At 42.9% G+C, this 14,756-nt stretch overlaps 1 protein-coding gene across 1 annotated transcript in view; it reads left to right on the forward strand.

Annotated features, from left to right (window-relative positions):
• The window catches only part of LOC117346133 (low-density lipoprotein receptor-related protein 2-like), a 266,925-nt gene that overhangs the window by 2,789 nt on the left and 249,380 nt on the right, over positions 1-14,756 (forward strand). Inside the window, exon 2 of the mRNA XM_033915540.1 lies at positions 1,524-1,637. Coding sequence (XP_033771431.1) covers positions 1,524-1,637 — 114 coding nt within the window. The remainder of the gene's footprint in view (positions 1-1,523; positions 1,638-14,756) is intronic.

Consider the following 14,756-nt stretch of genomic DNA (forward strand, 5'->3'; position numbering starts at 1 on the left):
TCGCCCAAGATTACACAGATCAGTATTTGAAACCTAGGTGCATTCTGTTTCTGAGACTCCTCATGAAATATTTGGATTATTTTTCTTTCAGACTCTTCCAAGTGAAAAGTCCCTTATGGGACTAAGTTTCTCAACTAATGTGTAGGGAAAACATCTCATCAGAGTTCAGTATAATTGCTTCTCATTTCAAGGAGTGTTCTCTGAACATATCTACAAAAGGAGGTATCTGGCAACAGTGCTGTAGTGAGAGTAGGAGTGCCTGGGGTGGTCCACCCCACACAATGCATGGGCATCTTTCCTCCCCCACTCCTACCTGTGCCTCCTTAACTCTTCACTAGCGTGAGCAGCATCTCTAACCTGCTGCCTGCGCTGGTCACTTCTGGTCCTGTGACCTTTAAAAGGGAGAGCCAGGGCAAGCAGCTGGTTGGTGACACAGCTTGTTGGTGAAAAGTTAAGAGGTACTGGGGATGGGGACTGAGGATTTGTGCTGGTGCCTGTGGCAGTCTGCCCCTCCCCCCTTCAAAGTACACCACTATCCTGCGTGATTATTCACTTTATAGCCATCTAATGCAAAACTGGGCCCATGAATAGCACAAGGCATACATTGTTCTATTTGTAATGTGAAACTAGTAAATGAGTAAATGGGAAAATGTCAAAGCATATTATAATGGTCATACTAGGTCTTGGTATAAATTCAAAATACCCATCAACAGAATAGATGTTGAAATACTACTTCTATTGGCTTTATCACTTAAATAGGACATTCTTTTAAAGTGGAAGTTGCAGATTATAAAAGGTTACAACTAGTCAGCTTGCATGAGCGAATGTCTTGTCAGAGTTGAAATGCACATAAATCTGGTTATGTGAATAGATGTAGTGCTACAGAGTTTTGCAGCTTTGAACAAATCTTGGTCCTATTAAAGAAAACAATGCTGGAAGGTGGTTCTTGAACGTTCATGTGCATTGCTAGCTATATTGACTCTTTGCTCCCCTGTCTAATGGTCTCAAAAAATAGCGCAGTCCTCATTTAATCCCTCCATATAAATGTGTACTAGCTGATGGTCAAGGTACCTCCTTAAGCTTTCAACTAACTACTAATGCACAATAGATGACTATTTCTAGAGCACTACCAGACATATGCAGCATTGTAGTGTCATCAAGGAGACAATACCTTTTTAAAATATATAAAATGGAAAGATTTATTGCATTACAAAAGAGTTATTTCAGGATGTGTGGAAACCATTAACAAAATATTGCACGGAGTAGTTAGATTTGTTTCCCTTAATTTTATTAGTATTGGGTAGGGAGGGGATATTTTATTAATACATATTATATTATACTGGATTATATGGGAGGGAGGGAGGGAAGGGGGAGTGATAAGATTTTAAGTAATGTGCAAATGATAGTCTGTAAGTGATATATGTATTGTTAATGTGATTGAATCTTTGTAACACTTAATGTCATTTTAAAAATGAATAAAGAACATTAAAAAAAAAAAAAAGATCCTATGACTTCTTTTGCAGATGGAAGATTTTGTAATGCTACTCAGCAAGCTGCGTGTGGAGAAAAATGCATTCCCTTTGCTTGGCTGTGTAATGGTGAACAAGACTGCCCTGATGGTGTAGACGAACAATGTGGTAAGCTATGGCAAAATGTTTGCTTCAAACTGGCACGTAGAGCTGTGGGTTTTTTTGTTTGTTTTTAGGTGACCTAACTGGTACTGTAGGTGTAAACTATGCCTAAAACTTTAGCAAGAAGTTCTTTTTGAATATTTAGATTTTTATTAGTTTTTCAGAAGATATAAAATACAACACAACTATAGCAAATTCAAAATTACCTCTCACAGAATACAACAATCACACTCAATATTCTAAACAAACAAGTCCCCTACACCCCACCCCCTAGACAGCAGAAATCTACCCCATATTCCAACATAGGTCTCATACCCGCCTCCAGCTCCAATTTCCCCTAGGAGATAGCAGAAGTAGATAACAGTAAGAAATCATTAAAGAACATCCAATTTATTCCCCAACAGTCTCCAAGTATATTCTTGAGATGCAGAATAAGAACGGCGTTTAGCCACATATTTCCATTCTCCCCATGGACACCAAGCGGTTAATACAATCAGCGTGAGAGGGGCCAGATATACTTTTCCAATGGTTCGCTACCAAGCTTGTCACTGCAGCTAGACCTAGATGAAGAAGCTTAGTTTGCCAATTATGTTCCTCAATATTATACAAACCCAATAAGCAACTTTGGGGTATAAATCCCAGTGGCCTCCCCGAAAGATTAGACAATGTTTGTACTATTTTCTTCCAAAAAGGACTCGAGGGAACACTCCCACTAAATATGTAGGAAGGTACCCACAGAAGCATGACATTTCCAACACTGATTAGTCACCTGGGGGAACTTGCAATGCAATCACTCAGGTGTATAGTACCAACACATCAATACCTTGTAAGCATTTTCTTGGACAAGAGCACAGGAGGACGCTCGGTGAACTTCCCCCACATATGACCCCCCATTCTTTAGATGAAAATGTCTGCCCTAAATCCCCTTCCCAATGCCTCATATAGGGAAACTGATGAAAAGTATGTCCCCTCCAATACTGATAGAGAACTGATATAGGTCTAGGGACCTTCTGTAGCCCCAGCCACAAATTCTCAAAATGTTCCTGTAAAACAGGGGATCTAGATCCCCAGCCCTTTTCAAGCTGCCAAATTGAATGATTTTTTTGGTAAAACTATACTAGGATTCTCTTATCTTGATTTTAGAAAACTATTGAAGACCCAACTGTTTGAAAAATTTGTATCCTAACTGGTTGTTTTGTTTAATAATTCAATGCTTCCGTATTGCAATGTATCTTAAGTTGTGTTTTTACTGTATGGTCGGTTCTTATTTGTTCGTTGGAACTATTCTTTTAAATTGCATTTTTTTAAAATCACATTTTCTACTGTAGGACCAATTCTTATTTATTGTATTGTTTTGAATTGTTTTCCTTTTAAATTGTGCTCCAGTTTATTTGTTGTAAACCGCCTAGAACCATTTTTGGTCAGGCGGTATATAAAAATAAAATTTATTAAGCATAAAATAACGAGCCTGAAAATAAGCCAAGTAATCCCCATCAGGCAGCCCATACTTCCTCTAGAGTAGTGCAAAGCAAATCACCCCCTCCATCCCCAACAAATCTCAAAATGTAACCAACCCTTTCTGGGCCCATTGATGGAAAACTCTATTATCCTTCCCAGCTGGAAATTGAGGCTCATCCATTATGGACGCCATGGAGGACACTAAAGCACCATTCCCCCAATTTATCCCTTACACCAAGAAGTTCTTAATAGGTGCCTGTAACATTTTAATACACAAAGGTAAATATATTTTACCTTTAAGTGAAATACTGAAGTGTTCAGGTTCATTGTGAGCTGAAATTTAAAGATCAACTTCCATAGGTGATTTATGTTCATAAGTTCTGAATCATAACGTCTCAAGTTAGTATTGTCAGCTTTATCTAAACTTTTTTTTAATAAGTTGTGAAGCAAGCTCCTTGGAAATTCACTACCCAAATGCAAGTAGTGTGGCTAGTTACAATGGATCTATGACTTCAGGTGGAAGCTCAGCTTGATTTTAACTTAAGTTCTAGTTTAAGGCTTTATAGTACATGTAACTCTGAATAGGTTCTAGATCAGTAGTTATACCTATCCTGGGGACCCCCCAGTCATGTTTTCAAAATGTTCCTAATGAATATGCAAATCTTCCCCATGCATATTTATTAGGGATATCTTAAATCTAACTGGCTGGGGCTCCCCAGGACAGGTTTTAAAACAGGTCTAGACAATTCTTATCCTCTGTGCTTATGTACACACTTGTGGGGGGGGGGGGGACTGATCCTAAAGGAAGATTAGATACTTACCTCCTTCCTCTTTCTGGAAGGACATACGTGTTCTGACACTAAGTGATATTCCTTTTCTTGCAAGTTGATTGCAGAAGGATGAAATCTGCGTTCTTTACAGCACTTGAAGAGGTGGATCTAGAGCCCCCTTCAGTCTATACCAAAGCAATTGAACAGCATTAAAACAAATGGGGAATGGGGCATTCCACACCAGTGGCATAGCAAGGGTGAGTGGTGCCTGGGGCAGTGGCACTCCTCCCCTGCCCTCTTCTACAGCCCCCACTCCTTCCTGACTTCCCCCATACCTCTTTAATTTTCCCAGCATGAGTAGCATCACAAACCCCACATCAGTGTCGGCAATCCCTCTGTCACTTCCTAGGTGTAGGACCCAAAAGTGATGTCAGAGCCGAGACCAATGTGGGCAGCACATTTGTGATACTGTTCATGCTGGGAAAGGTCCAAGGGAAGGGGCACACAGCAGGGATGGTCACCTTAGATACAGGCCTGCCTAGTCTCGCTGCATTGATTAAGATAAGATATATCAAACGCAAGTAATTTGGTTACTTAACTAGTTATGAAGACTTCTGTACATCTAACGAGGTCAACACTTTGTTCTTCCTCCTTGGAACCCACGGTGTAGAAGGCAGGTAACCGAACTTCCTGATTTGATGTGGAAAGATGAGTCCACCTTTCCTAAAAGCTAAGGGACCATACAGAGAACCATTTTTTCCATTCAGTCTCTAAAACAAGAGACCTACAACTTATATACTCTTGAGGGATCCTACTGCCAGCTGTCTTCTAGACTGGCCTACGGAAAAGCTAAAATCAAACACCAAAGCTCTTGGGATCTACCTGATTGTTCATACAAAACTGCTGAAACAAACCAAGGGTTTGCATTCCAAATACTTCTCTAGAGTTTTCAAGGTGAGCCAAATGGCTCATATCTCCAGATGTTTTTGTAGACCACTTCTGCAAGAGTCCATTGTCCTTAAGACTGTGTCCGCAACCATGTCCTCCCAGCCATAGAGACTGGTATCAAAATCACCCAAGAGGAGATGTAGAGTGGCACACTTTTTTACCAGACTCAAGTCTTGGCCTTAAACATAAGCTCCACTGACCCTCTACCATCCATTCAGGAGTAAATCCATTTTGGGACCAGTGGGATAATGGCACATGCTGGTGGGGGATGCATATTAACCTTTGCCCAAGGGACCTCTTCTATGGTTGCTGTCAGGGAACCTAAATCTGGAGATAGTCACACTGTAGATGCTGGCATTAAGTCAAATCTGTTTCACAAGCTTCTATTTACGTGGCTCAAAGACTTGGCCCTCCCATATTGAAGTGTATTACAGCGTATTCCAGTTGTTGAACTGGCTGACTCTTGCAGAGGTTGATGATCCAACACAGGTCCTTCAACAGCTGGACCACCTGAGCTACCACAATTTCTCTTTCCAATCTGAATAGGGTCTTGATCAGCCAATTGTCCAAGTAGATGCATCTAATTCCTTTCTTTCAGATGGGCTGCCACCACAATTATCTTGGTGAAGGTGCATGGCACCATAAGCAAGCTTAAATGGAAAAGCAGAGAACTGAAAGGGTTTTCCCAGAACATGGAATCTCAATATTCTGTGAGCTGGATAAATCAGGATATAGATAGGCTTCTGTCATCCAAGGATGCCAGAAACCTCACTGGAGTAACCATCACAGTGACCGGACAGTCTCTATGCAGAAGTATGGCACCTTCAGGGTTAAATTGATGACTTCTGATACAGGATCAATTGCCATTCTTCTGAGGGCTTTTGGTTGCACTTTATTCTTCTGACTGTGCATCCAATACATCTTCCCTTCTTTCAGCCTCCTGTATGCTTCCTCTCCTCCAGACCTCATTCCCTCCCCCAACTTTCTTTGTTTCACCCTGCCCCCTTTCTTTCTTTCTTTCTTTCTTCCTGCTCTCCCCCATGCCACCGCCATTGGGAAACATGTTGCTGCCACTGCTGCCATCGGGAATGGTGCCAAGTTCTCCCTCCCTGCTTTTCTTCCCCGCGGGGCCGACCAACTCTCGCCGCACAACGTTGATTCTAATGTCAGAGGACATTCCGGTTCAGACAGGCAGCGATTGGCTGGCCCAGAACGTCCTCTCCGACATCAGAATTGATGTCGGGTGGCGAGAATTTGTCGGCCTCGCAGGGAAGAAAAGCATGGAGGGAGAACTCAGCGCCGGCTTGTTGCCATTGGCGGCAGTGGCAGCCTATTCCCCGGTAACTGGTCAGACGTGCACCCGGGGCGGACTGACCCCCTTGGTACGCCACTTCATAGAATCAAAGTTTATCTCCCCACGCCCCCCCCCCCCAAAGTTATTCTCATTGTTCCTCTGGCTCTTGCTTGGGAATTCTCAGAAGCTCACAAATTTGGACACATTCCCTTGCACAGACTGCATTGTCCCCTTGACATCTGTGGAAGACCCTGACAGTTAAATAATCTTTTCACAATTAAACTTGACAATATCAGGGTAAATCCCTGATTAGTGACACCTGGGTGCCCTTCTGGGCTTCACTTTGCCATTTCCTAGGCTCTACAGCATCCACACACCTGTGCTTTGCTTGTGCCTCATCCCCAGCCTCTGGGGAAGATTCTCTCTTTCTCTATGCAAGGGGTCATCTGATCTCCCAGTCTTAAGGGTGTCAGATGGGGCTAAGCCCAAGGCTCCTGCCCCTCTTCTCATATGCCATACAGAACATTGCTACACTTCAGTTGGCCATCTGTCACAAATGTGGCATGATCTCTGTAAGGTTGGTCACGCCCAAAATGTAAGGATGGTAGCCCCCCACAATGTAAGGCTGGTGGAGTTATGTGAGGTGCCCTTAAACGCTAGGTCCCAAGTTCAATACCCTCATAGAAGATTCACCAGGAGTAGAATCAAATGAGAAGCACAGCCAGAGATGATGGCATAAAGAATATATTATAGAAATAGGCTTACAGAAAAGCAATCTTCATAAGCATTACAATTAAGAGAGCAAAGCAGTTTCTCTGCCTTACAGAGTTCAGAGAGAAGCGTGAAGTTCCAGAGAGAGAGAAAGAAAAGGGGGATGGGGTGATGGTCTAAGCTTCAGGTTCCTGAGAAAGGGTGTTACAGAGAGGAGGCTTTTATAGCTTGGAATCTTATTCTGAATATAGAAACTATTGTATTTCCCAGTATCTTTCTGTTTAATTTGTAAACTGTTTGAAACAATGGTTAGTTTAATTGATAAGGAAGGTGTGATACTTGCAGGCATGGTAGATGGGATTAGTCTCTGGCTTCTTTGTCCCATTCAAACAGCTTATCTTATTGATAAACAATCCAGTCTGGCTGGCTGCTTAATGTATGAATTCTGTGCAGGAGCACAGAATTCTGCATCAACATTCCAGAGTCAGATTGATATAATTTCCCATAGGCCTTTGCTGACATTGGTTAGGGCAACCAAAAATGCTGATTGCTAGCAATAGCTATGCTGACAATCTCTATTAGGAATCTGTCCTTAATGTTTAAAATCCAAATCAAGGGGGTTTTGAGGCAGATGTAGGCTTTTCAAAATTGGAAAAATCCAAGACGACGGCTGCCGCAGCAGCATGGTTGTGCTAAAAACAGCCCAGGGAAGCCTCCTGAAGGGGTTTCTGGAAGTAGGGGACTTTAACCACAGCCCCTTAAACCCTTAAACAGAGACCCCCTCCTTTTTGTTGCCTAAAGCATCCATCTACCTCAAATCTCAATTGGCTCAGAATCAACTGGGATGGACTCCTCCAGGCTATTCTACTCCTATATCATGCCAGTTTTGTGCTAATGGTCAGCCAAGGAGAGTCCATATACCAATTTGTATGCTTGCAACACCAGGTTATGGTGAAGTCCAGCCGAGTAGGAGAATGTTTGCACCCCCCCCCTGTCCCCAGTTGGTGCTGGAGTAGGTGGATTATGTGGCAATGCTATGACTTTGGTCATGAGCAAGGTGTCGGCGTATATGGTTTCTGCCTGCCATATGCTGTGGATTAGACAATGGGTTAGGTGGTTCGGCTTCCAAAGTCACCTTAAGCAGACTGCCCTTAAGCAGATGCTATTTGGTAAGGACCTCAATTGTATGGTCAGCATGGCAAACTACTGCCCTAAATCTCTGCCAGATAGCAGAAGACCTCACCAACCCACAGGGGGAGGCAATGGCATTTTTGTCCCTCACAATGTGTGCCAGTTCTATGCAGGTTTCTCTGCTCAGATGTTATCAAGGGTCCAGGCAGCAGTTTGGCGACTCTAGATTACATTACATTAGGGATTTCTATTCCACCATTACCTTGCGGTTCAAGGCGGCTTACAAAAGATTTATAAACGGGGGTTACAATGGAGGAACCGATGATAAATTAGAGTGGTAAATAGACATTTTCGAGGCAAAGATTAATACAGTTTACAAGAAGTGTGTAAATGGAGGTTACATTGGTAGCGTAGTTGTTGTTGCTGGTGTAGTGAGGGTAGATATTTTGCCTATTTTGGTGTTAATAGTATGTGAAGTTAGGGCTGATTTAGGAATTTCTTAGTCTAGTTTTTATTTCTTTTCTGAATGTCTTGTAGTCTGATATGGTCATCAGCAGGTTGGAGATCCGGGTATCCAGTTTTGCGGCTTGCGTGGCTAGGAGGCCGTCATGAAGTTTTGATCTTTTTACTTCTTTGATCAGAGGAGGTATGAATGGGGAGTGCGCTTTTCTGTGAGTGTGGATGCTTGGTTGAGGCGGTTGTTTAGGTAAGAAGGACTGTCTCCATTTAGGGATTTAAATAGCATGCAGTAGAATTTGAATTGTATTCTTTCTTGGATTGGTAGCCAATGTGAGTTGATGTAAGCTTCTGTGATGTGGTCATATTTTCTCAATGAGTAGATGAGTCTCAAGGCTGTATTTTGGATTGTTTGAAGTTGTTTGATCATAGTAGCAGGGCATGGGAGGAAAAGGATGTTGCAGTAGTCTAGCACAGTGATTCCCAACCCTGTCCTGGAGGAACACCAGGCCAATCGGGTTTTCAGGCTAGCCCTAATGAATATGCATATGAGAGATTTGCATATGATGGAAGTGATAGGCATGCAAATTTGCTTCATGCATATTCATTAGGGCTAGCCTGAAAACCCAATTGGCCTGGTGTTCCTCCAGGACAGGGTTGGGAACCACTGGTCTAGCAGTCCTAGGATTAGGGATTGTACTATAAGCTGGAATTGATTTCTTTCAAATAATTTCCGGACTTGTCTCAGATTTCTCATGATTGCGAAGGATTTCTGGATTGTTTTGTGTATTTGCGGTTGCATGGTACAGCATCTGTCTATGGTCATTCCTAGTAGTTTTATGATGGTTTGGATGGGATAGTTGATTGAGTTGAGTTCTAAATTGGCTAAGGTTTGGATTTTAAGGAAAAAACAGACTGACTCAATGATATACAGAGCCTAAGAGGAGGGCTCGCTATACAAAAACTTAGCTCAGAGAAATAAAACTCTGAAGAGGGAGAGGTTACCCCCCTCTTGGGAAAAGTTTGTCTTCCAATCATTGCTTAATCAATGTTACAAGCGAGACCAGCTCAAAGGTGTAAAAGTGTATCAACTAAGTTTGTAACACTTAATTACTTAATTGATACTACTGTATGCAAATGGGTCAAAAGAAACTTTCTTGCAATTCAGGTTGCCACTAATACTTTCAACTTAGCTTAAGAGCTTGACTTGATTCAAATAGCAAAAGCTATGTGGGGTCCCGACGCGGCCCCGTTTCGGTGTCTGCTTCAGGAGACCCCGCCAGAAAAAGGAACTTGATTCTGAAGACGGGTAATAACCATAGCACTGCTCAAAAAATCGTGCAAAATGTAGAAAAGTATAACCTCTCCCTCTTCAGAGTTTTATTTCTCTGAGCTAAGTTTTTGTATAGCGAGCCCTCCTCTTAGGCTCTGTATATCATTGAGTCAGTCTGTTTTTTCCTTATAGTTCAGCGCCTTTTCTGACTCCTAGCAATCTAGTCCCTGCTGAAGTTATAATATAAGGTTTGGATTATGTCATTTTCGAAGAGGATGAATTTAGTTTTGTCCGGGTTGATTTTAAGTTTGTAATCTTTCATCCAGATCATAACTGTATTTAGTGTTCGGTGTAGGATGTTTGACATGGTGGGTTTAGGCTGATCATATGGTATGAGGATGGTAATGTCATCCGCGTAGCTATAGGTGGTTATTCCTAGATTGTTCAGATGTGATCCGAGAGAAAAAGAACAAAACTACACGACAGCCTCCTAGCCACTCAAGCCGCAAGGCTGGACAACCAGATCTCCAACCTTCTGATGACCACCCCAGACTATAGGACGTTCAGAAAAGAAATAAAAACCACACTTTTCAAGAAATTCCTGAAGCAGCAATAACACCACGACCTCTTAGTAACTCTAAAACTGACATTTGATCTACCCATTACTACACTAATAACAACAAAAGAATCTCCACTATGACCACCTATTAACTCTCTTACAAACCACCTAACCCTCAACAACCCGCAAAATGTTTATAAGACCTACAATCTACCTCTCTAGCTAATCATTGTAACTCTGTTCTTTTTAAATTAACCTTTTGTAATCCGCCTTGAACCGCAAGGTAATGGCGGAATAGAAATCCCTAATGTAATGTAATGTAATGTAATAGTGGGGAACCCTGTGGAACTCCGCAGGGGTTTGACCAAGGTTCTGATTTTTCGTTGTTTGATTTTACGCTGTAGGTTCTGGATTTTAGGAAGCCTTCAAACCAAGAATATACTTTATCAGAGATGCCTATTGCATCCAAGATTTGCAGAAGGATATTGTGATCAACTAGGTCAAATGCTGCAGTCAGGTCCAATTGTATAAGGAGCATTTTTTTCCCTGTACTGAAGTGTTGTCTGATTGTGTCCATAAGGGAGCCTAGGAGAGTTTCTATGCTGAAATTGATTCTGAAGCCTGATTGCGTGGGGTGGAGTAGGTTATGGTCATCCAGATAGTTAGTGAGTAGTTTGGCTACTAGGCCTTCTGTAAGTTTGACGTATAGTGGTATTGAGGCAATAGGTCTGAAGTTGGAAGGTTGGTCTGGTGGTCCTTTTGGATCTTTTTGGATTGAGGTGATGATGATTTCGCTGAGTACAGTGGGGAAAATGCCATCCGTGAGCGTGGATTGAATCCATTGTAGAAGTAGAGTACGGAATTTTATACTGGAGGTAGTAAGGAGATAAGAAGGGCAGTGGTTGTAGTCACAGGAGGCGTGGCTGTATTTTTGTAGAGGTTATTGAATTCGGGCCATTGTATGTTGGGGAATTGAGACCAAGTTCTGTCTGCTGCGGTTTAATCTTTTTCTGTGGGGTGAATTGTGATTACGTTTGGGTGGGATGGGGTAGAATTGAGGGTGGCTCTGGCATTGGTAATTTTGTTCATGAAGTGATCTGCTAGGAGGGTAGCTGAGGGGGGTGGGGTATTGTTTGTGGTTGTGTAGGGTTTGATGTCTGTCAGATCTTAAGATTTGGAATAGTTTTTTGGGGTCTTGGGCTTCTGTGCCTAAGATTTGTGTAATGAGTTTTCCTCTTGTCTTTTAGTGGTAGTTTGTATTTGTTGTTTTTCCAAGCAATTTTTGTTTGGTCTAGGTTTGTTTTTCTCCATTTTCTTTCTAATCTTCTACACTGTCTTTTGAGTTGGAGCAGTTCATTGTCAAACCATGGGTCTGATCTCCTGCTGCTGGCTCTGGTTTTGGTTTGTAGTGGGGCTAGTTCATCAATGATGTTGGTGGACATATGTTTCCAGTGAGAGATGAAGTTTTTTGGGTCTTGGTCTTGGATTGATTCATCTACTTTTGTCCAGAAGGTGGTTGGCTCGATATATTTGCGTGAGGTGTATGTTATTTTTTTAGATTGAGGTGTGGTTTTGGTCTTGTTCCAGTTGATTTTGAAGTTGTATGTGAAGTGGTCTGACCAAAGAGATGGGGACCAGGTTCCTTTGGGAGTTTGAATTGCTGGGGTGGCTGGCTGGTGCGTCATGAATGCAGCAATGTCCAGTTGATGACCTTTTTCATGTGTGGTTTGTGGGTTTAGGATTTGGAAGGACAGGGCATTGAGGAAGGATAGACAGTTTTTTGCTGGTGTGGAAGTTGGGTCTTCTAGATGCCAGCAACCCTTAAGTGTCATGTCAGTACAACCTCAGAGAAATAAGTGAGCCAGGTCTGCTGCTCTGCTATCACACATTGGTGAGACTATCGGCATTTTGGTGGGAGTAGGAGTGAATTTCTTTGGGACTGCTGGGCTCTAGATCTTTGAGTGGTCACAAGATCAAGTTTATTATCCTCCTTCAGATCTGTTTATCGACTGACTGGAAAGAGGTAAAGATTTGAGTGTTGAGCAAAGGCTATTAGACATTTCGAACTATAGAACCAGTTCCTGAAGAATTGGGCTCTGGCAGATACTCTATATACTTCATAATGGCCAATCCTGGACCTAAAGTTCATAAATGGCATTGGGGTACTATGCTTCTACATAGTCTGTGGTGGTGATGGCTCCAGGGGATTTTCTAGCCTCCCTAGATCTTATAGAGGTGTACCTTCATATTTCCATTTTCTCAGACTACAGGAAATAGTTGATTATCCCAGGACAAGCACAAGCAGGCAGCATATTCTCAACATGTGGGTAACGTCATCCACAAAGCCCTGTAGCGGAGAGCCTCACAAGCAACTTGCTTGTAGAACTTCAAAGTTCGAGTGCCACACTGTGCATGCGCGAGTGCCTTCCCGCCTGAGTTAGGGTGTGCATTTCCTCAGCATCTCCTCAGTTCTTGTTTTTCCACAGAGCTGAGAAGCACCTGTTGCTAGCTCTGCCCTGTTGTCCGTTGCCTTCTCACACTGGCTTTTTTATTTACTTTCCTTCAAGTTGCTGTGTTGGTGCGTGTAATAAATAAATAAACCTGTTTTTTTCTGAAGCAGTTGGAGTTATTCCACCCAGGCTATACCCTTGTACATTGAATCCAAGTACTGCATGGTTCCTTATACAGGGTTGGACAATCCTCAGTTGTCCCACCAATCCTTACTGGCGGAATCCTCTCACTCATCCCACTCAGTTTATGCTGAAGATCCTCCTAGGAGAGAAGGATGGTCCATGGATAACTTTGGCCATCGGTTTTTTTCCCACTTTTATGTGGTAACATCATCGTTTGAGTTTTCACCAGCTACACCATATCCTGTCTCAGTGGCGAGTACACAGGGACCAGCCAGCGTTTGATGCTTTTGCAATTTCAGTCCAGAATGGGACATTGATCTTGGTTACGGATTGTGGACACTGTTTCCAATCTTCAAGACTGACTGGCCAATATTCCCTGTCAGGGAACTATGATTGAAGCCATTGCGACTGCCACCTACTGCTTTTCAGAGCATAAGCGATCTTCTGTGTCTCTGATTCATCCTAACTCTAAACAGCCAGAAGCTAAGGATTATAAGCCTTCACTCAGTATCCACAGAAATCTACTCCAGCTTGTGCCAAGCCTCCACCTTGGAAACAGCCTCAGCAGTATCCCCATCCTCCGGCTGTATTTGAGCTGAGCACAATTTCGATCATCATGCCTCTCCTCTTGAGGTTATCTCCATCATTCCTATCAATGATGGGAGCAGTTTACATCAGACCTTTGGGTTCTTGCCATTATCAAGGAAGGTTACTTGCTTCAATTTCTTCAAATTTCACAAGTCTGTATCCCTTGATGGATTACGCAGCTTGGTACTGATCTCTAGATCTCGAAGAGGTTTACACTCACATTCCACCAGCCTCTCACAGATCTCTGATTCAGGTGGAGAATCTTCATTTCCACTATAGAGTCCTGCTTTTCAGCCTGGCATTCTCTCCAGGAGTTTTTACCAAGTGCCTGGTTGTACTTCGGGAGCTCTGCGCTACCCTGGCCTTCTGGTTTTCCATATCTGGACGATTGGCTTATCACAGCAGGGGGGTTATTGTAGTCACCCAATGGACTATTTGGTTTTCTACTAAGTCTGGGTTTCAGGATCACCTTTCTGAAGTCGTAGCTATGGCCTTCTCATACACCAGTTTGTTGGACCTGTCCAGGACACTTCTTGACTGAGGATGTTTCTTCCTCAACAGGATATCATCTTTCGACTTGTCGAAACGTATTCTTTCCTCTCGCTGTCAGCGAGGCACATGATGGTTCTATTAGGCCACATGGCCTTTTCCATTCACGTGACTTTTTTCCAGTCTCCAAATTCCTCAGTGGATCCTGGCATATCAGTGGGCGCCGACTTGCTACCCACTCTCTCAATGCCTCGTTATCACTCTTTCGTTGAGACTGTCTCTCCATTGGCGGATACTCTTTTCCAAACTCTCCAGAGGTCTTTCTGTTTACAACACCCCCATCACCACAAAGTCTTCGGGCGCTTCGCCCTATGCTCGGAGGGCTCATCCAGATGGTATCCGTATTCGCAGTTATTAGCCCAGCATGGAGCATCAGTATCGCATCAATCTATTGAATCTCAGAGCGGTCTTCTATGCTCTCAAAGCTTTTCAGCACCTTCTCCACGGTCAAGTGGACTTTTTTTTGCACAGCATCTATTTCCCTTTTGCCAGGAAGCTCAAAGGATGTGGGACTAGCCAAGTCATCCAAACACCTTTCTCTAAGCTGTCTACATTCAAGGCAATAATATCTGGCTGGCAGACAAATTCAGTCACCTTTTGCAACTTCACGAATGGCCAATCCATTCCTCAACTCTTCATCACATTTTTATCTGTGTGGGACTCCGCATATAGATCTCTTGCGTTTCCCCGCACCATCTAACTGCCTCAGTTCTGCTCCAGGATATACTCTTCTTACTGACTGGAGGCAGATGCTT

The sequence above is a fragment of the Geotrypetes seraphini genome, chromosome 1, assembly GCF_902459505.1.
Source record: "Geotrypetes seraphini chromosome 1, aGeoSer1.1, whole genome shotgun sequence".
Taxonomy (NCBI): domain Eukaryota; kingdom Metazoa; phylum Chordata; class Amphibia; order Gymnophiona; family Dermophiidae; genus Geotrypetes; species Geotrypetes seraphini.